The 24,302-nt window shown below is 41.2% G+C and overlaps 1 protein-coding gene across 2 annotated transcripts in view; it reads left to right on the top strand.

Annotated features, from left to right (window-relative positions):
• The window catches only part of VWA8 (von Willebrand factor A domain containing 8), a 254,315-nt gene extending 231,368 nt beyond the window's left edge, over positions 1-22,947 (top strand). For both annotated transcript variants that reach the window (XM_075918951.2, XM_075918952.2), the window contains exons 41-45: positions 2,391-2,516; positions 4,829-4,987; positions 14,108-14,206; positions 15,591-15,829; positions 18,710-22,947. In XM_075918951.2, the coding sequence (XP_075775066.2) occupies positions 2,391-2,516; positions 4,829-4,987; positions 14,108-14,206; positions 15,591-15,829; positions 18,710-18,818 (732 nt within the window). In that variant the 3' untranslated portion in view covers positions 18,819-22,947. The remainder of the gene's footprint in view (positions 1-2,390; positions 2,517-4,828; positions 4,988-14,107; positions 14,207-15,590; positions 15,830-18,709) is intronic.
• Positions 22,948-24,302: the final 1,355 nt, after the last annotated feature.

Raw genomic sequence — 24,302 nt, 5'->3', positions numbered from 1 at the left:
TAATGCTACTTCTCCATGTTCTGGTAATAAGGTGAAAAGGAAGAAAAGATTACAGTTGATTTAAAGAGTAAGAAGAAAGAACTTTGGGTAGAAGTTCTGATGTCCGTACGCCCACTCTGTCAGGAAAAAAATGGAGTTTTTCATTTCACTGGTTCTTTTGCAGACATAAAGCTACTTAGACAAGAAAAAACAATGAACTAACAGCCATTGATCCAAAGAATTATTTAATCATTTGTTCCACTATGAAATTCAGTATTCAGGGCTATGTGGGTTTGAAGTGGATGGTGAAGGTTTCTCATTGCCTGGAGAACCTAGAAATGGGGGTGTAAAGCGAAATCCCTTATCCTGAGAATAGAGAGAACATTTCTAACAAAGCCACCTGGATATATGAGGTTTTACAGCTCAGACCTTTAATGAATCCATCCATTAACCACCAAAAGTAGGTTTTGCTAAAACTGAATTCAAACTGAGGATGTGTTCAAAACACCTACATTTGAACACATGCCAGAGGCCATGGGGTTGGAATATAGATTCTTTATGGACTGTGCTAGGTCATCAAATAGGTGGCTTCAGCATAAAAAGTTCCAGAAATCCATTCTCTCAGATTCTAGGCATGCAGTTTGAACTTCTTTTGGCTTGGCAAAGCATGGTCCCTTCTCCAGAAGAACTCTGCCTAGGTAATTTCAAAGGAAGACAAACAGACATTACTTCGTTGAGAGAACCAGGGTCTATGAGGCCAATGAGAGACAATTAAGAGAATACTTAAGCCCTTTAGTCCTCATAATCATGTGACTCCAGAAGCACAAGATGAAGAACTATAATACTTACGCCTTAATCCAATCAGATTGATGTTTAATTTACAGAAAAGGAACTTAATGTCCAACTTCTGAGAGGGAGAGATGGACATACACAAATAACCCAATTCCATGCCCAAATAATTCTCTCTGTTCATGAAAATCTCAGCAGTACTGGCCAGCAGATTAAAGTTGAGTTCCTGTGATTCTGACCATGTATTAAGTGAAACATGAAACCCACACACAGCAAATAGACTGTGCTGACTTTAACTTGATCCTACAACATGCAAGTCGTTGTAAAATGATCATTCAAAAATGTTTTTAAATACATTATTTTTGTCAAAGAATCCAACTCCTCAGTCATCAGATCTTACTTCAGTGGGAGTATAACAGGTTGAACCTCCGAAATCCGGGACTCTATAGTCCAGCAGGATCCGGCATGGCCATGGATGTTGCTGGACCAAAGAGGCACAGAGGTGGGAGTGGGAGCCAGCCAGGAGAACACGGGAGCTGTGGAGCTCTGACTGGGCCAGCAGTGCCTGGGCCAAGTGGCAGTTTGGGAACCCCAACCCTGGCCAAGGAATCCCCACATCATCAGGGCCAGGTGGTAGCCAGGGAGCCCCCACACTGGCTGGGAATCCTCTAGTGTCAGCTGGGCCAGGCGATGGGGAAGCCCTGGCCCTGGCTTGGGAACCCCCTACAGCAGTGGGGTGGTAGTGGCCAGCCGATCCTGGCCAGGAGCCCCAGGAGACCCTGGCAGAAACTAGCAGGCAGCAGGGTGTGGAGCCTCTGCCAAGCCAGCATTAGCGGGGCCAGCAACTAGGAAGGGAGCCTCAGGGAGAGGAGTCCGGGAGCTAAGCAGCCAGCTGTGGAGCACTGACCTCCCCTGGTCTGCAACAGCTCAGGTCCCAAGGGGGCCAAACCAGGGAGGTCCAACCTGTACTAGCATATGAACTGCAGCACTGAGCTGTAAAGAATGGTGCATTAGTGTTAAAAGCCAGAGCACAAACAGCCATGGTTGCAAAAAGGGTGTTGTCTTGATGATTGCTATTTGCAATGTTTTGGTTGTAAATTTCATACCAGATTCTTATGAATACTATTGTAAAAAGAACCACTTGTAAAGCATTATGAAGGATTCTTCTTCAAGTATACTATTTTTATGTAATACTGTTGAGTTTTGCCTCTATTTTAGTCATCTAGTATATTTTCTCACAATACCTGAATGGAGAACACTTCTGTTGTGCCAGTCCCTCTAGTTCTATGCTTTTCTGCATGGATTCACTTGTGTACCATTTTCCAATATATATGCAATTAACATGCAAAATTACATGGTCCATATTCCAAAGTCCTTATGTGAAGAGGCTTAGAAGTGACAAAAATTGTGGGGAAAAATATATTCTTTGCCTACAGTAATTAGTGACTGAGCAAGAGAGACCAAGCATTTATGAAAATGTGTTCAGGTTTCATTAACGCGTTCCAGAGCTGTCACTTAATTCCAAAGAAAATCCATATTTAGGTCACGTTCTGTATCTCTTAAGCAGTGTAAAACATGCCAGCGTCACTGAATGCTGAATTAAGGATGCTTTTCTCTTGTAGGCCAAAGGTAAGGAAAGACAGTGGCTGAGACACCAAGCTATTGGAGAGCTAGATGATGCAAAAATAATTGATGGGCTAACAGGAGAAAAAGCCATTTATAAACGAAGGGGAGAACTTGAGCCAGAAGTAAGTATTCCATAAACAGTAGGTGCAACTAGCAAGTTTACTGTTTTCTTGAGCTTCATGATGTCAGCCCAATAAAGATGGTTAACAAGTTCAAGTAAAATTCAACAACTACCACCTCTCTTTTCTCATTAACACACTTTATCACAATATGAGAACACTTTCAAGCTCTAAAGTTTTTGGATTAGCAAATTAATAATTCTAATACAAAATGAATGAGAAATTGAGTGAATAGTTAAAATCTAAATAAAGACTTTAAAAAAACCTAATATTTTATTATGACTCAACATTTTGGACATTTGTCAGGAAAAAAAATTGTTAGAATTATATGAGGCATTGAAAGGGAAACCAGTTGACATATACCAACAAAGCAACAGGAAGACTAGTTGTCCAGATCATCATTATATTGTAATAGCCAGATTCAACATAGCAGATTATTTTTAATATTTATACATGAAGGAGCTTTATTTTGCAAACAATCATATATACAACAGCTTCCTTCTGAGTAACTAAATACACATTTGATGTAACTCTCTGTAATTTATTTTGCATACTATGTGGTCTTGCTAATAGTTTTGAAAAGCTTATGCAGCCTAGCCATCCTACATCAGAGCTATTATATCCTAATTTCCAGTACTCTTCGAAATGCTGGGTTTGTATGTTTCAATACAATACAGATCGGCCATTTTTGCGCAAAAACTGGGAGCGTCCACACCTCAAGCGCATTTTTGTGCAAAAAAAAATACCATAAATCAACAGGACAGAAGGCTTTTGCTGGTAGAGGTATTCCTCTCCCCTTGAGGAATAGCTCCTCTTTGCACTACAACTCTTGCATAAAAAGGCATGTGTGGACACAGGGGCAGATGACCGTTTTGCGGGGCCTGGGCAGCATAACTCCGCAATCACAGCTCTCTTGCGCAAGAACGTCCATGCAGCATCCATGCATTTTGCAATGCGCTTTTGAGGTGTGGATGCGCTTTTGCGCAAGAAGTTTTTGCGGAAGATCTCTTCCGCAAAAAGCTTCCTGTGCGAAAACCCTGCAGTGTAGACAAAGCCTATGAAAAAAAAAAAGCTTACATAGCAGTGAAAATGCTAAGGAAGTAATTTTACATTTTGAATTAAAAATATATAATCATGGGCTTTGGAGGGTTGTGGGTTGTTTTTTTTTTTTCAGGGGGGAGCTGATATTGCAGTTCTTTGCATTAATAATAATATGAAAGTAAAATAAAAATTTTCAAATGGTATCTGAATGAAAGAAATATTTGGAAATGAGTCACAGATAAACATATCACATACTTGGCTTTTTGCCTGACCATCTTTTAAAAGCCTTTTATTTGAATCCGAACTTACCTCATTGCATATGTAATAAAATACCTTTCCACAAACTAGTATGCCAGAAATTGTTAAAACAGACAATTAAAGGGAGAGGGGGTAGGGAAAGCTTTGCAGTCAGAATGTACAAATGGAAGAGTTAATCAGAAAAAGATTTCACATGCTTTTAGAAAGTAGTAACTTCAGTAGATCCTTTAGTAACTTATGTCATGGCAGAAAGTGGAAATTTGAGATTCTTTTTATTGCAATGAAATGCTGTTAATTAGAAATCTAACAACCAAAGTATTTCTCTATAAATGTATGAAAATTTCATACTTTGTTTCCAGTCATTGAGTGTATAATGGAAAAAGAGAGCGTCTGGATTCAGGTATCTCCTATAAACTTTTCTCTACTATTAAATAGAATAATTCAAATAATTTCACTTTTAAAAAAATAATCTGAACTTGCTAGAGAGAGAAACTTAAAAAACAACAAATGGTCTGGTAGCACTCTATAGACTAACAAAACATGTAGATGGTACCATGAGCTTCCGTGGGCACAGCCTAGAGAGAGCTTGCCTGCTAGAAAAGAGGTTTTTGTTGCCTAGTGTTTTGGAAAAGTATGAGATAACTCCTTTTAAAGTTTATGAGATAACTCCTTTTAAAGTTTTCTGTTCTTTAGACCCCTGAACAAATACAAAATATGTATCCGTATTTGAATCCGTATCCACAAAAATGAGCTATCGATATCTGCATCCACATCTGCGAATGCAGATACTCACAGATATAAAGCAGATATCTGCAAATTTGCAGGGTTCTAGATACAAAATTTGTATCTGCATTTGTATCTGCAAAAATGAGCTGTGGATATCTACATCTACATCCACAGATGCGTATACCCGCAGATATAAAGTGGATGTCCATGGATTTGTAAGGTTCCACTGTTCTTATTAAAACTGCAGATTTCCTATTCATACAGTTCTTTCTTGTTCTTTTCTCTCTTAGCTTGGGAGCCCACAGCAGAAGCCTAAGCGTTTGCGCTTGGTAGTGGATGTTTCTGGCAGCATGTACCGGTTTAACGGGGTAGACAGTCGACTGGAGCGCTCCATGGAGGCTGTCTGCATGGTCATGGAAGCTTTTGAGAATTACGAGCACAAGTTTAAGGTAATTTTAGCTGGGCCAGAAGTTTAGTGGTCTTGAATACTTGCACATGCTGCATACGGGCAGTGGAAAAAAGCATTGCATCATTCTGTCTAGTCAAAGAGTATTACTCATCCATGTAAGGAAAGATAGACTTTAATTAAATTTGTTGCTAGCAGCCTGAAAATAATATCAGTCCATGGGTAGGAAGTATTGAACACTGAGTACAGATTATGATTTAGTTTATGAAATATGTTTTTAAAAAACCAAAAATATTTAATTCTATAAAACACATGCACATGAGCTCAGTGCACACACATGCATGACTAGTCTCTGTGCCCAGAGTAGGGATGCCAATTCTGGTTAGACATATTCCTGGAGGTTTCATCACATAATGTGTAATTGAATATTAATCTTTAGTTTCTGGAAGCTCCAGAACAATCCTGGGGGTTGGCAACTCTAGCTGAGAGCTCAGACCGCCATGTGGTCTGCTGGAAAAAGAACCAGGTCCTTTCGCTGTGCTACAATCACAATTGTTCCCCATACTGCTATGATCATCTGAAAGTAAGAAAAGTGTCCTTTTCTCACATGCTGACCCAAACTTCATTTCAGATATGCTCCTCATCTCCCCCTTCCCCTCCCCCTTTTGCTTCTCTATGCTATATAAACATGTCTTGAAAGGTTTTCTGAACTTCAGAAATTAGGATTCCACCCTCTGGAGTTCCCCGTTTTGCTGAAGGTCATTCTTGGATCAAAGCAAGAAAACTCAGCCCTCGGTTGAAAGTGTGTAAGTGTTAGATGTATAATAAAAACTTTTCTTTCAGCTGTTCAGGCATATGACTTAAAATAGGTGGTAGTTAAAACAAAATAGGAAAAGTTATAAACAGAATGAATAAAAAACCTGTCATTATTTCAATCTGTTTTTATTTACATATAGGTTTGGCGGATTTTATTTTTTATTTTGACAGATATCAGTGTGTATTTTTATGCATTTTCCTCTTTTTATCTATTTAAGTTTCTACCTTTAAATTATGGGTAGAATTTAAGTTTCTATTTAAGTTTCTACCCTTAAATTATGGGTGTCAGAAAATAAAAGGGTCAGACAATAGTTATTCATGATAAACATTGAGATTCAAGAAGGTAAAGCCTTCTAACCATTAAAAACAAATTGTCTGCATCACGTCAAAATATGCAAATTGAATATCCTTCAGCGCTAATAAGTTCTCAAACAGTATTTTTCTTATTTTGCCCACTTGTAAATTTTAGTTACCATGAAAAGAAATAGTGTTCCATGGGCTTGTGTGTTAATGGTGAAATTGACATTTACTAACATGTACCAATAAAAGTCAACTCTTTCCAAGACCTATTTACTTAGTTTCTTTGGTAGTATAATCATACCAGTCAGTGTTCCATAGAAAAAAACAACAAATGGTCTGGTAACACTTTATAGATTAACAAAAGATGTAGATGGTATCATGAGCTTTCGTGGGCATGAAGAAGTGGGCTGTGCCCGCGAAAGCTCATGATACCATCTACATGTTTTGTTAGTCTATGAAGTGCTACCAGACCATTTATTGTTTTTTTCTGTAACAGACTAACTCGGCTATCCCCTGAGTCTTCCATAGATTCTTCTGAGAAATGACAAAACAAGATTTGAATGTCTAATGTAAAAAGCAAGAATATATATATTTTCAGACCTTCACTAATCGTAGTAAAGACCTTTTTAAAAGACACCTCCCAATTTATTTATTTATTGCTGGTCACACTTAAGCCCGGTAGTGCAAATGTGTTCAATTTAAGGATTAAGAATTTTTTTCTTTTTTTTCCAGTTTTTGTTGCCATCTTTTCTGAATTTTGGTACTTGGTCAGTCCCTTATATCACAAGAAAAATATAAAATCATTGCTGATAAAATAGATAAATAGCACAAAAATTGATAAAGTGGTAAACAAGAATAATGATAGGTCAGTTAGGCAGAGCAGTTATTTAGATAACTTGGTAGGTGGGCTCATTTCAGCAATATGCATTTTAATATAGCTAAATACAAGGCCATAAATCTAGGCATCCTGGAAAGCAAGAACATGGAAAAGGACTTAGGGTAGTTGTAGTTAACCAACTAAATATGCACTCCAAATGTAGCACTTTAGCTAAAAAAGGACAAATACTGTAATTGGATGCATAAGCAGAGTAACAGGAGAAGAGAAGATGGAATGACCTCGTTATAAAGCATTAATTAGATCAGTACTGGAATAGTGTGTCCAGTTCTGCTGTTCACACTTCCAAAATCATGTTGAAAAACAGAAAAAGGTTTAAAAAAAGAACTGCAGGAATGAGTACAGGGTATGAAAAACATGCCTAACAGTGAGACAGTTTAGAAACTCATTCATGTGATCCAACAGACCATTAAAAGGTCTACAAGTAGGGAGACTCCTCGCCGCTTAAGTAGGGAGAAGAGATTTCTGATACTAAATTGCTCATTAGCATTATCTTGCAACCATTAGGTTTTGCTAAGCCTTCTTCAGCTATATTAGACAAATTCCGTTACAAATAAGGTCCACATTTTTAAGCTACTGAAACAACTTCCCAATGGGAGTGGGAGATTGTTGGACACCTGAATTCTTGATTTAAAGACTGAAGTCTTTCTAAAAGACAGCCGATAGCTCAAACAGAAATAATTGTGGCTTGATGCAAAAATTAACTGACACGGTTTTATTGCCTCTTTTACACAAGAAGTCTGACTAGATGATTACAGTGCTCTTCTCTAGCCCTAAAAATCCATGAATCACATTCTCTCTCACATTCTTCTGTGTGGGATACAGATCTCATCGTATTCCGAAATAATTTCAGTTGTCTGAGCATTTCACCTAATGCATAGGCCAAACCACACATTTGGCCAATATAAATACAGGCAGTCCCCAGGTTACGTACAGGATAGGGACTGTAGGTTTGTTCTTAAGTTGAATTTGTATGTAAGTCGGAACTGGTACATATTGTAGGGGAAACTCTAGCCAAACATTTCTCCAGAGCTCAGTTTTATTCTCCCACACCTCACTTCCCTCAGTCCTTTATTCTCAAGCTGAGGTGTCTGCTGAGAAAAGCCGCTCCGCGTCTCCCTGGTCTGCTGGGGGGGAAGGGCGCTAGCTTTGCGTCTCCCTGGTCTGCTGGTGGGAAGCAGCTAGTGCGGGGTTGCCTCACCCCGTTTGTAAGTAGGGATCCGATGTAAGTCGGATCCATGTAACCCGGGGATTGCCTGTAGTTAAAAGTGTAGTTAATTGTAGTAATGGCCACACTTTTAACAACCAGCGTAATGGTTATATAATGACAGTCACTCAAAAACAGAACACAATTATTAGTTGTGAGAATTGCCACTCTTCGGTCTGTTAAGAAAAGAGTACCCTCATAATCTACATGTGTAGAGAGCTTGTAAAACGATAGCACTGGAGAGGATATTGAAAATCTGTGACACACCAAGGAGGCATTCTCCTCTTTCCATAGGTCTGCTGCACTTGAGTTGGACTTTAGTTCAGTTCTCTCCTGACTCAGATCTCTGTTCAGCACAGGAGCTGTCAGGGAGCCAGACATAGGGTATGTCTACACTACAAAGTTAATTCGAACTAACAGCCGTTAGTTCGAATTAACTTTGATAGGCGCTACATTAACGATCCGCTAGTTCGAACTTAATTCGAACTAGCGGAGCGCTTAATTCGAACTAGGTAAACCTCATTCTACGAGGACTAATGCCTAGTTCGAATTAACTAGTTCGAATTAAGGGCTGTGTAGCCACTTAATTCAAACTAGTGGGAGGCTAGCCCTTCCCAGGTTCCCCTGGTGGCCACTCTGGGCACAACCAGGAAAACTCCTCTCTTCTCCCCCAGCCCCGGGCCCTTAAAGGGGTAGACTCTGGCCAGACGGCACTTGACACAGCCAGCCCTGCCAGCGGTCTCTGCCCCAACCCAGTGGCCCCCACGATAAGCCAGGGAGCCAGTGCCAGCGAACAGTCCCCTGCCCAGTTCTCCAGCACCCAGGGGCCATCCAGGGGCCATAGATGGCGCGCGCCCTCCTGGTCTAGTGCGGAGGTCATGGACCTCATTGAGGTTTGGGGGCAGGCCCCCAACCTCCATGATCTCTGCACTAGGTGGAGGAACGCGGCTCTCTACAGCCGCATAGCAGCCGCCATGGCCCGAAAGGGACACAGGCGCACCCAGGAGCAGGTGCGCCTGAAAGTAAAGCAGCTGCGTCAGGCGTATGCCAGGGCCACCAGGGGTGGCGCCGCCGCAGGGGTTGCCACCTGCCCCTACTTCCCCGCCCTCAACCTACTCTTGGGGGGCAGGGCGGTCCGTGCCAGCCCGGAGGACAGCGAGCCGGGACCGGAGGGCCCTGACCCGGGCGCACCGGAGGGGCCACCGCCAGCTGTTCCAGCAGGGTCGTCCAGGGAGACCGTACCAGGTAAGTAGTTCGAATTAAGTAGTTCGGGGGGGAGGCGGGAGGGAGACCAGAGACTGTGCGCGTGGGCCATGCCTTCCACGGATCACGCAGACACCTGTGCACGTGCGAGCACGTGCCATGCCACCCTTGGGCAGGTGGCTCCAGCTGCGTGACACCCAGGGGCCATTGCCCAAAAGGCACATGCATGTGTGAAGAGACCTGACATGCTCCCGACCCCGGGATGGGACCCAGCAGGATGCTTTCCCTTCACATGCCCCCTGTACACGGAGGTAGGGGACATCTCCCTCCCTCCCCCGCCGCCCCGGCCACACTATACATGGCACAGGGACATGGGTGCGGTCTTGGGGAAGCTCCCTCTCCCGGGGAGAGCCAGACATCCTGACCATGGCCTCTGTACAAGCACAGCGGCTCTGACGGTGCAGGGCATGGTCACCCTCATGTCGTGGGGGGGAGGGAAGGGGACTGGGCATCATCCGCTGCGTCCCCAGGGAGAACTGACCACTTCTCTTCTTTCTCTACAGCTGCACCAGCTGCTCGTGCAGGGCGCACCATCCTGCCCAGGACATGCTCCCGCACCCGCGGCCTGCTCCAGAACACCACCACGGAGTGGGAGTACTGGGACCAGCACCTGGGGTCCTTGCGAGCCCTGTACCACACAGTGGAGACCTGGATGCGGGCAAACCTCCAGGTCCGCCAGGAGCAGCTGGCTGAGGTCCGAGGGCTAAACTCAAACCTGCAGGTCCTGCTGCAGAGCATGGTGCTCCGTGCTGGTCCTGCGCCTGCTGCCCCCCCAACTGCTGTCCCTCCTCCCACTCCTGCCCCCCCTCCCACCTCTTCCTCCTCAACCCCCACACCCTCTTCCTCAATGTCCACACCCCCCACCTCAACCTCCGCACCCTCCACCCCATCCCCCCGGGGACGCCGAGGCCCCCTCCCTCGCCGTGCTTGGAGGCGGTTGGTCCGGCGAGACCCCCACCCCAATCCCTGAGTTTCCCCTCCCCCTCCTTTCCCTTGCCTCCCCCTTCCAGCTCCCTCCTCCCAGTTTTTCCCCTCCCCTCTCCCACACTCTCTCCTGCCCTTTCCCGCCTCCTTTCCCCCATCTCCCCACAGTTTTATTCCCTCCCCCCCCAGTTTTGTTAAATAAAGAGAGTTTCTATTTTTGAACACACATGTCCTTTATTTTGTACATCAGGAAGGGGGACTAGGGAGGGGTAAGTGGAAGGAGGTGAGGGAGGAATGGGGTACGAGCCCCCGATGGGGAGGACTGGGCTGGCTCTGTGGGCTCTTCGGGGTGGAAGTTCTCCTGCAGCCCCTCGATTGACACCCCCCCCCCCCCGAATGGCAGCCTGCAGCAAGTGCCACCGGGCTGATGGCCGAGTGCTGTGATGTGCTGAGTGTGGGCATTCAGGGCACTGCAAGCCAGGACTGCTTTGCTGTCCCTCATCGAGTTAGACAAGCGAGCGGGGAACCCCTGAGAACTGTCTGTCCGGGGTGGGGGTCGGGTCCCTTTAAGCACTGCCCTCGGCTAGCCTGAGGCAGCAGCTCCATGCTCTAAGTCCTAACCTGATGCCCTGCCGGTACTGCTTCCGGCCATCCTTAACCTCGGTTCAGGGTCCACTCAGTGTGGACCTGCTAGTTCGAATTAGCAAAACGCTAATTCGAACTAGTTTTTAGGTCTAGATGCAGTAATTCGAATTACCTTAGTTCAAATTAGTGCTGTAGTGTAGACATACCCATAGGTCCCTGGTGCTGCTCTTATCAGGCAGCAAGTGAGAGTCTTCCTCCATTTCACTCTGCTGCTTAAAGACTAGACACAATTGGTGTATGAGGGCTACTGAAGACAAGTGCAATCACTCCTGCTGTTCTCTCCAAAGTTGGCAATTAGGAGAGTGAGGACGTGGCATCACATTGCACTGATGTGCAGAGTTGACACAAATGAGCTGAGAGGGAGCCCATGACAGTGTAGGGAAGTGGGTGAACCAAGCCACAGTTGCTCTCTGAAAATACAAGTACACTGTATCCACCGGATCACCCTTGTCCACATGCATGTTGATCTCCTAAAAAAATTCTAGTAGATTTGTGAGGCATGATTTCCCTTTAAAAAAAATTTGTTGACTCTTCACCAATAAATCGTTTTCATCTGCGTGTCCGATAATTCTGTTCTTTATGTCAACCAGTTTGTGTGGTATTGATGTTAGGCTTACTGGCCTGTAATTGTAGGGATCACCTGGTGAGGTTTTTTTTAAAAGCAAGTGTCACATTAGCTATCCTACAGTTATCTGGTACAGAAACTGATTTACTTGATAGTTTACATACCACAGTTAGTGGTTCTGCAATTTAACATTTGAATTCTTTCAGAACTCTTGAATGAATTTGTTCTGCTCCTAGTGGCTTAATAGTGTTTTATTTATCAGTTTGTTCCAAAACCTCCTCTAATGACACTTCAATCTAGGATGGATCCGAAGATTTGGGAATTTCCCTTACATCCTCAGCCATGAAGTCTGATGCAGAGAATTCACTTAGTTTCTCCACAATAGCTTTATCTCTCTTGAATGCTCCTTTAACATCTCAATTGTCCTGTGGCCTCACTGGTTGTTTAGCAGGTTTCCTGCTTCTGATGTCTTTAATATTTTTTTCTGTTACTTTTTGAGTCTTTGCCTAGCTGTTCTTCAAATTCTTTTTTGGCCTTCCTAATTATATTTGTATATTTTACCTGCCAGAATTTATGCTACTTTCTATTTTCCTCACTAAGGTTTAACTTCCACTTTTTTGCATCTTTTCTTGTACTTTGTTTTTTGGCTATGGTGGCACCTTTTTGGTCCTTCTACTATGTGTTTTAACTTGCGATATATATTTAAATTGAGCCTCCTTTAAAAAGTTTCCATTCAGTTTGCTGGATTTCATTTTTGACACTGTAGCCTTTAATTTTTTAACTAACTTCCTCATTTTTGTGTAGCTCCCCTTTCTGAAGTGTTCCCCTCATGAGCTGCTTTAGTATTTCTCCACCCCTACCTCCCCCCCAATGTTGTTATGTTATAGTCACTATTACCAGGCAGCTCAGCTATATTCACCTCTTGAACCAGATCTTGTTCTTCATTTAACATTAAATGAAAAAATTGTCTCTCCTTTTGTGGGTTCCAGGTTTATCTGCTTGAAGGAGCAGTCATTTATGATGTCAGGAAATTTTATCTCTGCATTCCATTCAAAGTTGACATGTACCCAGTCAATATGAGGATAATTGAAATCCCTCAATATTGCTGATGTTTTTATTTCTATTGCCTCTTTAATCTCCATTGTGTATTCAGCCTTGCCTTTGAGCCTAATGTGTGAGGTTAATTATCACTGTATTAAAAAAAGATCTTTCAAATATCTTATGATCTAAGGTATCATACCAAGCAAGAATCCTTAACTCTTACCTAATTTTTTCTCCCAATGAAAATCATGAGACAAAGCATTTTGGGTTCTACTGCTGCCACTAGATATTAAAAGATCAAGATGTTCTGCATCTGACTTCTTTGGATAATAGTTATAATTAAGGAAGATGCTTTCTTAAGCCTTTTTATGCTAACAATTCTTAAAGTGTGATATTAATAGCACTAATTAAGTCAGTTCTACTGCAGCCAGGTTCACAACTTTCCAAGTTTTACAGATACCTTTTAGCCTAGACCTGCGGTTTCCCATCTACATTAGTCATGGACCTCTTTCATACAGGAATGAGAAGTATACCAGATTATGGCATGGTTTGGTGATGTATGGACTAGGACTTATGCAAAGCCAATTTTTACAAATCATCTAAATTCTGTTTGAACCCAGTAGCTTCAAAGGGAAAAGCCCAATGATTATTGTCTTGTGCCCAACAGCAGGGCTGGATTCCCAGGCTCCAAAATATGGACTACCCCTTTAAAGTCAGTATGCTAACATCAGTGTCAGAACAGCTACTTGGAGAAGAAAGTAGAAGGTCCAAATCCAAAGAAATAGCTTTATGAAAATAACCCATCTAGTTTTAAAGACCATGTATATAATTTTTAAAGTGATATAGTGTTGAATACTGGACTCTGTGCTTTCACTGTGTGACCTTTACTGTTCCTCTGTTAAGTCCAAAGTATACTGGATGCAATCCTAGTAGTATTATTATTAAAAAGCAAAAACATAATAGGGCTCTTAGCACTCACTCTTCTGTGTATTTTGAGCCATAGGTTTAATCTCTTGTGCAAATCTAAAAAGTAATTTTAGATTTTTTTTAATGGCTTGTAATAAAAAACAAATCAGATCAAATCAGATCAAAACAAGGTCATATAAACAGCTTGTCAAACTTCAGAGCTACACTTAACAATCCACTTCTTGTGTGCCAAGTTGCTGGGAGAAGAGAGTAAGTTGTAAGTCAGGGTGAAAGGCTAAGATTCTAATTTCACTTAACACCACTGTAAAACTGGTAGAATGCGGTAAGAATCAGATACTAGAAATATAGAATGTTATTGCTGCTTATTTCCATTAGTTTGGGCAATTTTATCTTGCAAAGGTCTTTTAGTGGTAGTGAGAAATTGTAGGCTGTTCACTTAAACGGAACACAAATGTAAACAGCAACCGGTATTTATTTTAGAGTTAAAAGCAAATTGCCTTTAATCATTGCCTCATGTCATTCTAAGCCAACAGTCACTCCATACTCTTAACAGATTGCTTTTTAATTCTGTTCCCTGCAGTACGATATCGTTGGACATTCAGGAGATGGCTTCAACATTGCATTGGTTCGGAGTGACAAAGTTCCCAAGAACAATAAGCAAAGATTAGAGATTCTTAAGGTAAATCCTTTTGATAAATAGCTCTGGATAATCAAGGATTATGCAATGCTGAAGATAAGCTCCTACAGGATACAGAATAAAAAAAATGATGAGGGGGAAGTTGCTGGAAGGGCGGAGACGGAGGGATACAGGAGCAGTGTATGTAAACACAAAGCTGGGGAAAAGACTTTTAGACTTTTTAAACATTTGTGTCATAATAATGGAATAAGGATACATCTTTCTTGAACTGTCCTAAACAGGGGAAATTTGTTTTTTGTATCAGAGTGTCTCTTAAGAAATGCTTTGGGGTTTTTTTTGTTTGTTTGTTTGTTTGTTTGTTTGTTTCAAAAATAGGCTGTTTTTATTAGATTAGGAGAAATAGGCATTCCACTGACCAAACTCCTTAACTTTTTCGGAGGAAATGGCTTTGTCTTCCCCATTCTCAAGTCAGAATAATGCATTTTTCTCTTGTTCTATAAAACCTACATTTAAAAATTTGTAAAGTCTATATTGTCGTTATGAGCAGGCCTGGCTTAACCAATGTTTATTTGGGGCACTTGTACAGGCCTCATTGAAAGAGACCCTTGACTGTCAAAACTAAAACTGAGTGTGGCATCCAACCTGTGCACCAAATTACGATGTCACTCACTCAGATTTAAGATGGACACCCCCTTGTTGTGGTGGGCCAGGCCTGAGCAATTCAGGGCTGTATGAGTGTGGGCCAGGGAAAGGGAGGAAGCAGAGCTGGGTGACTAGAATTAAGAGGCTTCCCTGGCCTTTGGATTGGGAGCACTGAGTTGGGGTGCAGTGGTGAGGAGAGTTTTTGGTGGGCTACAGGATGAGTGCAGAAGATTGGGACCTGCCGAGTGGGATGTATGTTAGGGTATTGGGATGGGGGGGGGCTGTCAGGATAAATGTAGGGTGTGGGCTGGTGGTATGTATGGGATGCAAGCACTTTAACAAAGGTGGAGGCCCTAATTTCCACAGTACAAAGGGCCATAAAATCATTTAATCTGACCGAGAGTCTAATATTTGGTAATAACTCTTCATACTGAAGTCATTAGTCTAATACACATTACAAACAGAAAAGGTTTGGCCAGATTATTAGGAAGCCCATTTTTCTCTCTCACATCTATAGCAGCGTAGAGACCATTCCAGCCTGCCATAGTGTTTTACTTTCTCACTCTTGAGTTCTGAAAGCCAAATTCCCTTCATGGGATTTTTCCAGTTCTGACCCTTAAAATGCTGTGTATTCTCTAAGTCTGGAGCTGGATGCATGTTTCTAAATGTGTGTCACTTAACATGTCTTAAAAGAATGTTTGCTCCCTTTCATATCAATTAAAATGTGTATTTTATTTGGAATGTTCTCTCCATACATTTCCTTTTGATTGTGTTATGTTCCCAGATCATGCATGCCCATGCTCAATTCTGTATGAGTGGAGACCATACTCTGGAAGGGACGGAGCATGCGGTTCGTGAAATTGCCAAAGAAGAGGCTGATGAATACTTTGTCATAGTCTTAAGTGATGCAAACCTTGAGCGATATGGTATCCCACCAGCAAGATTTGCCCAGACCTTGACCGTTGACCCTCAAGTTAATGCTTTTGCCATATTCATAGGATCCTTAGGAGACCAGGCAGACAGGTAAAATATATCGCCACTAGTCCCTGAGAAATATAATGATTTGCCTTTGTCATGAATCTAAAGAGTGCTTGCAAAAGAAGATGTGTGGCACAATGGTTCAGCAGGAATATGGCACAGTGGCCCAGCAGGAAGCCTAAGTCAGTAAGATTTTATTCCTGTCCTATATTATTTGATGTACAGTGGTGGCAGCATAGGCCCTACGATACTTCACGGCATCATTTTTCCAGCCCGTTCAGGGCGTTGATGGTTTCAAAAGAGTGTCCATTCAGTTCTCTGATTCCAAGATAGAGACTTTTCCAGGTATAAATCCAATATGATACTATGCTTTTCCCTAATGAGAGAGTTAAAAATACAGGCACATAATCTATTCCAAAGTAGGCTAAACTGAGACTAGAGAGATGCTTAACAATTTGAGGGACTAAGGATGTAAAAAAGTAGTCAGTTAGTCGACTACCCAGTAAGCCTAGGGCGGCTTATCTGGTAGTCAAGTTGACTATATCAAAGGCAGCACGGAGTGGGGAGCAGAAGCCAATGCTAAGGGGAGCCAGCTTAAAAGCCAGCTCTCCTCCAACACCGTCTCTGCTGTGCTGCTTGTTCCCCTCCCTTCCCCTACCCGCTGGGACCCCCCATGGACAGGGACTGCTACCAGAACAGCCTCTATTTGCGGCCAGCCCTGGCTGCCGCGAACAGAGGCTGCTCCGACATCAGCCTCTGTTTGTGGTGGCCCGGGCTGGCTGCGAACAGAGGCTGCTCCCACACCAGCCTCTGTTTGGAGTCCCCATGGACAGAGGCTGCTGGAGCTGGAGCAAGCCAGGACTGAGCAAGCCCAGCTGAGTCCCGGCTCACATGGGATCCAGGAGCTAGTCCCGCTGTGGCGCTGCAGTTTAAAAGTAATAGGAATTGGGCTGCCTGTGCTCCCAGCTCTTACTACATTTAAACTGCAAAGCCGCAGCAGGGGTAACGACTTCCTTTATCAACTAATCGTGTAGTCGATACAAATTGTACCCGCCTCTTAACATCCTTATGAGGGATGCCTAAAAACTAAGGCTGTGTCTACACTGGCACCCTTTTCCGTAAAAGGGATGCTAATGAGACACTTCGGAATTGCAAATTCCGCGGGGGATTTAAATATCCCCCGTGGCATTTTCATAATCATGGCTGCCGCTTTTTTCCGGCTTGGGGTTTTGCCGGAGAAAAGCACCAGTCTAGACGGGATCTTGCGGAAAGTAAGCCCTTTTCCGGAAGATCCCTTATTCCTACTTTCAAGTATTCCTACTTTCAAGTAGGAATAAGGGATCTTCCGGAAAAGGGCTTATTTTCCGCAAGATCCCGTCTAGACTGGCGCTTTTCTCCGGCAAAACCCCGAGCCGGAAAAAAGCGGCAGCCATGTTCATGCAAATGCCGCGGGGGATATTTAAGTCCCCCGCGGAATTTGCAATTCTGAAGTGTCTCATTAGCATCCCTTTTACGGAAAAGGGTGCCAGTGTAGACACAGCCTAATAGTATATTTCTGATTTTTGGCTCCATAGCCTTTGTCATAACTTGATAGGATAAAACAAGGACAGACAACTTTTATACATACCAAACTTCTGCATCTGCTGCCCAGTAGCCAGTACACACAGTCATGGAATCATAGAAGATTAGGGTTGGAAGAGACCTCAGGAAGTCATCCAGTCCAACCCCCCCCTTGCTCAGAGCAGAACCAACCCCAACTAAATCATCCCAGCCAGGCTTTGTCAAGCTTGGCCTTAAAAACCTTTAAGGATGGAGATTCCATCACCTCCCTAGCGAACTCATTCCAGTGCTTCCCCACCCTCCTAGTGAAATTGCTTTTCCTAATATCCAACCTAGTTCTCCCAGACTGCAACTTGTAACCGTTGCTTCTTGTTCTGTCAATGCAAAGCTAGCATCTCTGTCATAAACATGTACTAGTTACCACTAGTATTAATGGGTCAATTGTTTTTTTTTTTTAAATAAAAGCCATCAACTGAAAGGATGGGAAGATCACACTCAGAAGGAATAATTTTGAAAGATTTGAAACATGCAGCTGCACAATAGTAGTTGTTTGTTGAATTTCTTTGGGTTCTGTCAATCTGTGGCTTATGCTCCCCATAAAGAGCTACTATTTTGAAATATTATTGAAGATTGAGTTTTATTTTTCCTACAGGAAAAGTGGATCCATCAGTGAACCAATATACATCAAAATGACTGATTAAATATTAGTACTGTGAATTTTGTAATGTATATCTTGTCTATTATTAGAAGCTTTGAATAAAAATGTGCCTGCCTGACTATCTTAGGTCTCAGGCTAGCTGTGAAAAAACATGAATTCAGTTTAACCTGTTGTAGGCTAGAAGTTGAAATATAAACAGCACATTTAAAACCAATATATAAAACCTCATATAAAATCAGTACTTTTAGAGGGATGGAGGAGTTAAGGTTTACCAAACACTTTGACAAATTAGTTCACTACGATTTTTAAATGAACTAAATTATTTCCTCTTACAGAGAGGGAGTTGTTAGTTGTTTCTAGAAGATCAGCTGTGCTAATTCCTTGTTTGGTCACTGATACCTTAATCTAAGCAGAGATTTTCATATACCTGAAACAGTAACAGTAACGAATGAAGGAATTGTGTAGAAATAGGCCAGTTGGTCTTGCTGAAAAGACTTCTGTGACATAATCGCTTTCAGTATGTCCTGCACCTCTGCTTTCCCAAGCTTTTAATTGCGTCATGTGACAGCAGACTGAATAGCATGCATCAGCAAGGTATTCAAAAGTAAAAGCATCCTTTCTTAAGGAACTCTCAGGACTCTTTGGTTTGCTGTCAGTAACATAATTTGCAATGGTAATTCTTTTTTCTCCCCCATTCTGATCCTTAGGCTGCAGAGGATGCTACCAGCAGGCCGGTCTTTTATTGCCATGGATACCAAGCAGATCCCCCAGATCTTGCAGCAGATCTTTACATCCACCATGTTGTCCAGTGTCTAAGAAGTTCCTGTTACTATTAATGATTGGCTATAGTAACAAGTATGGTTCTGAAACAAGCTGCCTGGTGAAAGACAAAATCAGCTCTTGTTGAAGAAAAGAACTAAAAAAAGTGATAAATATAATTTTCATATTGAAATATTACAGTCCTTAAATCAAAACACCAAAAACAATGCTGTAGCTTAGATTTTGGATGAAATCTTACAGTATAGCAATCAAGTGATTTAAAATTCTGTGTTCAAAGGAATCGGGGTTACAGTGGGGTTAATGTAGAGCACAGGACATCTGTGTCAAAGGAACAGATACCAGACCATTTGTGACCATTCTAACTGATGTATTGTCAGTAGATCTTTAGGACAGCATCATTTTCCTGTTTTATTAGCAGTGTTTCCGGAGGTTGAATACCAAGTTATTCTGCAATGTGCAAGTCAGACCCAGTTAATCTGCCTCACTGTTATTTGTGCTGTGATTAGAATTAGAAATGCAAGTAATGTCACATTCAAACAATACCGCACACCAAAAAGGAAGGCCTGCCTTCCTTTTTTAATTCCCTTCTTGTCCTGATCTACATCCAACTTTTGCAATTGGTTGTCAGGAACAACAGAATAGTTTGGAAGCACAGAACATTGCAATGCAAACATAAATTATTGGATCTGGCGCACAGCTCAGAATAAAGCTGAAAGAAGTTATTTTTTTTTCCTGGAAAGACAGTGCTGAAAAGGGTCACAGTGGTCTAAGGGCTGGTTTATACTACTACAGAAAGTCGGCCTAAGTTATGGTACTTTAGTTACGTGAATAACTTAGGTTGACTTAGTACGATGTCTGCACTGTGCTGTGTCAATGGGACACATTCTCTCACTTAACTTCTCTTAATATTCTCAGGAGGTGGAGTACACATACCAGTGGGAGAACTTGACCATCGATTTATCATGTCTTCAACAGACCCACTAAATTGACACCTACTGCATCAAACATAGCAGTGCAGATCAGTCGATATGGCCTAAGACCCACAAATGAACATTTCCAAAAGCCATGATCCTCCCATTGCACGATAAGAGATGGTGTCTAGTTTCTCTGTTACCAAGAATCCTAGGAAAGGTCTCTTCCCCCAAAGGCTGGATGTGCTCATAGGTTTTTTTACTTTTTGCTCTTTCTGGTTTGGTTTCTAAAATGTGAAGCTGGAAAGCAGATCTGTGTATCAGGAAAAAAAACTTTTTAATGGGGAAGAATAAAAGGAAAAAAGGAAAAATAGAACAAAAAAGAGTAAAAGTATGCTTTGGGATTTTTTTTGAGGAAATCTGTGATTGGGGGTTTTCTTTTAATGCAGCACACTCTCACTCTGTGCATCTTTTCTATTGTAAGTATTTTTTGTTCCTCTCCACATTCTCAAACTGGAACTCTTGGTTTGGAATGAAATTGGTTGATGTTCGTATTGCACTCTGAAGATGAAAATCCCTAGATATAGGCTAACTAATAGTACTTTTGCAATCACTGTGCTTCAAGAACACCAGAATACTTAAGCAATTGAATTCATCATCCTACCACAAGTAACTGTTAACTCTCATCGCCACCAGTAAAATGACTGTTGCTCCATAGTTGATTGTTATAAAGAGATCAAAGATGCAAGAAAGGCACTGTCTCCAGTCATCCTTAAAAGTTATGATAATTCACTGCAAAAATGGGTTTCCTAATTCCTACCAGATTTCTAACTGCATTAAAGATGCTTTGTGGGAGGGATGAAGGACAAGATGGAGAGAGAGCATCTGTGTGTTCCTTCATTTGTACATAACAATCGCTGTTTTTAAATGTACCATAATGCATTTTTGCTAGTCTTGCCATTTTCCACCATATCGATCTCACAGCAGCATTATGGACCCAGTCTGTAAGATGGTGAATATCTTCAACTTTCCTTCAAGTACAAAGGCAAGCAAGAGTGCTCAGCTTCTCAAAGAGTGAGGCGGTCCGGGCTCAATGCACAAAAGGAACTAAGCCTCTAAGTCCTAATTGTGACTCCACTGCAAAGCACCAAATTCCTGCCTAACCCTGCAGAATCTGAAACTCACTCAGCACCTAACGTGTCAGGGCAAAAGTTCCCTAGGCACCTATGTTTCGGTCTCTGGGCATGCAGTCAAATACTGATTTCCTGCCTAAGCCCCAGAGCAAGTCACAAGATAGGGATTTGACCATCTAAATTGTGTGTGGGACCCACTACTGTAGGAGTGCTCAGAGGTCTTGTTTTAGTTGTTTCACTCTGGGTAATTAATACATGATGGAGCAGGGGGCCTGGATTTGAGGTTTGCCACTTCGCAGGTGAGTATTCTTACCCCTGGTTGACAGAGTCATGCTCCCTCTGGCTCAGCGAGAGAGCTTTAAAATAGTGAAGTCTGTTTCTAATTTGCGGCTTTATGAATATCTGTACTTCTGTATCATTGATATTAGTGTGTGATAATTACAGTGTGCAGTCTATTACAAACAATCTCAAATTCTGACTTACCACCATAGCAATAATCCTGGCACCAGGATTGAGAAATAATTGTTCAAACTAAACTCTGTAGATAAATCTAATTCAAAATGAATTTAAAAACTGAGCAATCCAAGCAACACCCTGCTGGCTGTGAAGGAAAAACATTTTTCCAGCATTTGTTAGTGGTGCAATGAGGACAGTGATGACAGCAACTACATAAATAAATATATGAAAACAAATATGATTATATAAGCATCTTAGTCCTATAATGTCCCTAGCCTCTATTTGCTAGAACCTGGGAATGGTTGATAGGGAATGGATCACTTGATGTTGTTCTGTTCACTCCTCCAGGGGCATCTGGCATTGGCCACTGTCGGAAGACAGGGTACTGGGCTAGATGGACCTTTGATCTGACCAAGCATGGCTGTTCCTATGTTCTCAAAACTCTGATTGTATCTGCTTTATTGTTAAAGATTCTTACAGTTAGGAAAATACTTTTCCCTTTTAAAATACAGTAACAAGATTTTATTGTACTTACTGTAGACCACTTGATTGTACAGATCCGTGGTGTAACTCCATTTACTTCAGTGACCCGATTAACTTTATAATAAAGATTAATGATATATCTTTTGGGGACACAGTAAAGTTTAGATTAAATTTTGAACTAACATTTTAAAAAGAAAACATAAGGGTAAATATATTTACAAAAAGTATGTATCATATCACCACAGATTACTAAAAATGTTTACAAATTAGCGTATTTGATATTTATGATATTTATTTAATTATGTACAGTTTTCTCATCTGGAACAATGAAATAAGTTGTTTTATTTTGTTTCCAGCCTGCGTCTATTCAATTTTGCTTTCAGGTTCCATGTATTAACAGCATGCTACATCAGTTGCAACCCAAATACTTCAAGGGAATGTTCTTAAAGTATTTTCTAATGGTATTTCAGACCCCCACGCCCTCCAAAAACCCATGAAATTATTTCAGTTAGTTCTTCATTTCTGGGATATATTTGACCTAACAGCATTCCTTTACATTGTTACAATGTGAAGAGAAATTCCATCCTGACTCCCTTTAACTCACCTGCTTTAATATCCATCACTCTGGCATTGAGAAATCAGAATAGCAGCTGTTTTTCCCTCCCTCCCTCTAGAATTTACAAACATGTTTTCTGTTGCTCAGCTACTCAATAGAAGAGGTTAGCAAAATCACACTGGTCTTTGTGTCTTTAGATCATGACAGAGCTTTAATTTAATTAAAATGATATGAGAAACGTTGGTTAGCTGTTCACTTCAGCACTGCCTGTTTAGCTTCTGCATTTATTAATATTCCAGAGTCCACCAAAGCATATGTATCGATTCCCTTAAATTGCTATTTGATTCAATAAGACCTGTCATATCTTAAAAGGACATAAGATTCTCATTTTCTCACTGTTTATTATTATACCATCTTAGAAGTTTGAAACAAATATATTTTTTTACTGAACTGTCATTGCTTTGTTGCATGGGTATTGCTTGTTATTGTAGGGTTCTGATTTACTCCCAACTAATGTAACATTAGCATCTATGCTTAAGTAATCCTAACTACCTCTAATGATTCCAGTTTTTTAATTGGTTTCCATTAAAATCATTAAATGGTTGCGTGTCTAAAGTGTAATCATACTGACTATTTGTTGTGTTTCATTTCAAGCAGCATGAGGCAGTTTAATGTGTTTATTACCATCAGGATTATGATGCATATTTCAGCAAATGGTATATAGAGAACAGAGAATGTATTCTGTTAGACTGTGAAATGCATTAGACAAGCACATTTAAAAACTTATAAGCAGCCTTATATTGTTACTTGTAAAATGTCCTGTACTAATATAAAGTAAAGTCTGAAAAGATTAAGACCAGGTTGTTAATCCTTGACACTAATTCCAGCAGTGTTGTTGTAGCCATGTTGGTTGCAGCATATTACTAAGACAAGGTAAGTGAAGTAATATCTTTTATTGGACCAACATTGGTTGGTGAGAGCAACAAGCTTTTCTTCAGTTCTGTGCAGTCTTGAAAGCTTGTCTTGCTCACCAACCAAAGTTCATCCAGTAAAAGAGACCCCACACACCTTGTCTGTGACCCCAGTCCATCATTCAGTTATGTACTTTGAAGTTTAAGTAGCTACAGTCAATCATATCTAGCTTAATTTCTTTTGCAGACATGTAGAAACCATTATGTATATAATGTTATAGCTCAGTCTTCATTTGTAAAGTTTCAATACATTTTTAAATTTAATACAGTGATATAAGAAAAAATAGAAAGACAGGAACATGAATTGGAGAATGGCTCCTGTCTTCAAGACTGGGATCTTACCCACGAGTTAGGCTACTGTGTATATCTGTAAAATAAACTTCACTGGTGCTGTCAGGTTGGGGACAAATCTGAGCACTAAAGATCGTATTTTTTTATGCAGAGACTATGCTCTTTAAAGTCATGTATCAAAACTGCTTGAACAGTTGTGTTACATGTGTTTAAGAAATCGCTTTTCGTTACGTTGTTCATTGCAAGTATCTCTTTGGTTGCAAAAATTTCTATAAAACAACTGAGAACAGGCAAGCTTATTTGCCTGATACCAATAAAATTCACTAACTTATGCTGACAGCAGAAAGATTTACCACCATTAGTAGACTAATTTATTTATAGTTTATATTAGAGGGATTTGATTTTTTTAGATGGTTTAATTTGTAGTTTGAATGTAGAGCTTTTCATCATTGTTTTAATAATAATGGCTAACAGGGTGCTGTATTGCTACAAAATAACCCCATTCCTGGAGCAGTAGAAGTGATTTTGGTCGTAGCTTTACTTTCTCTGTTTCATATCACATTGCCTATTTTTCTTTTTTTCTATAATTTGGAATTACTGGCATTGATAGAGAACTGCTCAAGAAAGGAAAAGCAATGTTTCTCACTTTCAGTCTCTGCCCAAATAATTATCTAAGGGGTACTCACGGCATTCAAATATTTTTACAACTGAATAGATAT

Source organism: Pelodiscus sinensis, chromosome 1 (assembly GCF_052426305.1).
Source record: "Pelodiscus sinensis isolate ZL-2025 chromosome 1, ASM5242630v1, whole genome shotgun sequence".
NCBI lineage: Eukaryota > Metazoa > Chordata > Testudines > Trionychidae > Pelodiscus > Pelodiscus sinensis.
The sequence above is the reverse complement of the archived record's forward strand: the minus strand, read 5'-3'. Positions and strand labels throughout refer to the sequence as shown.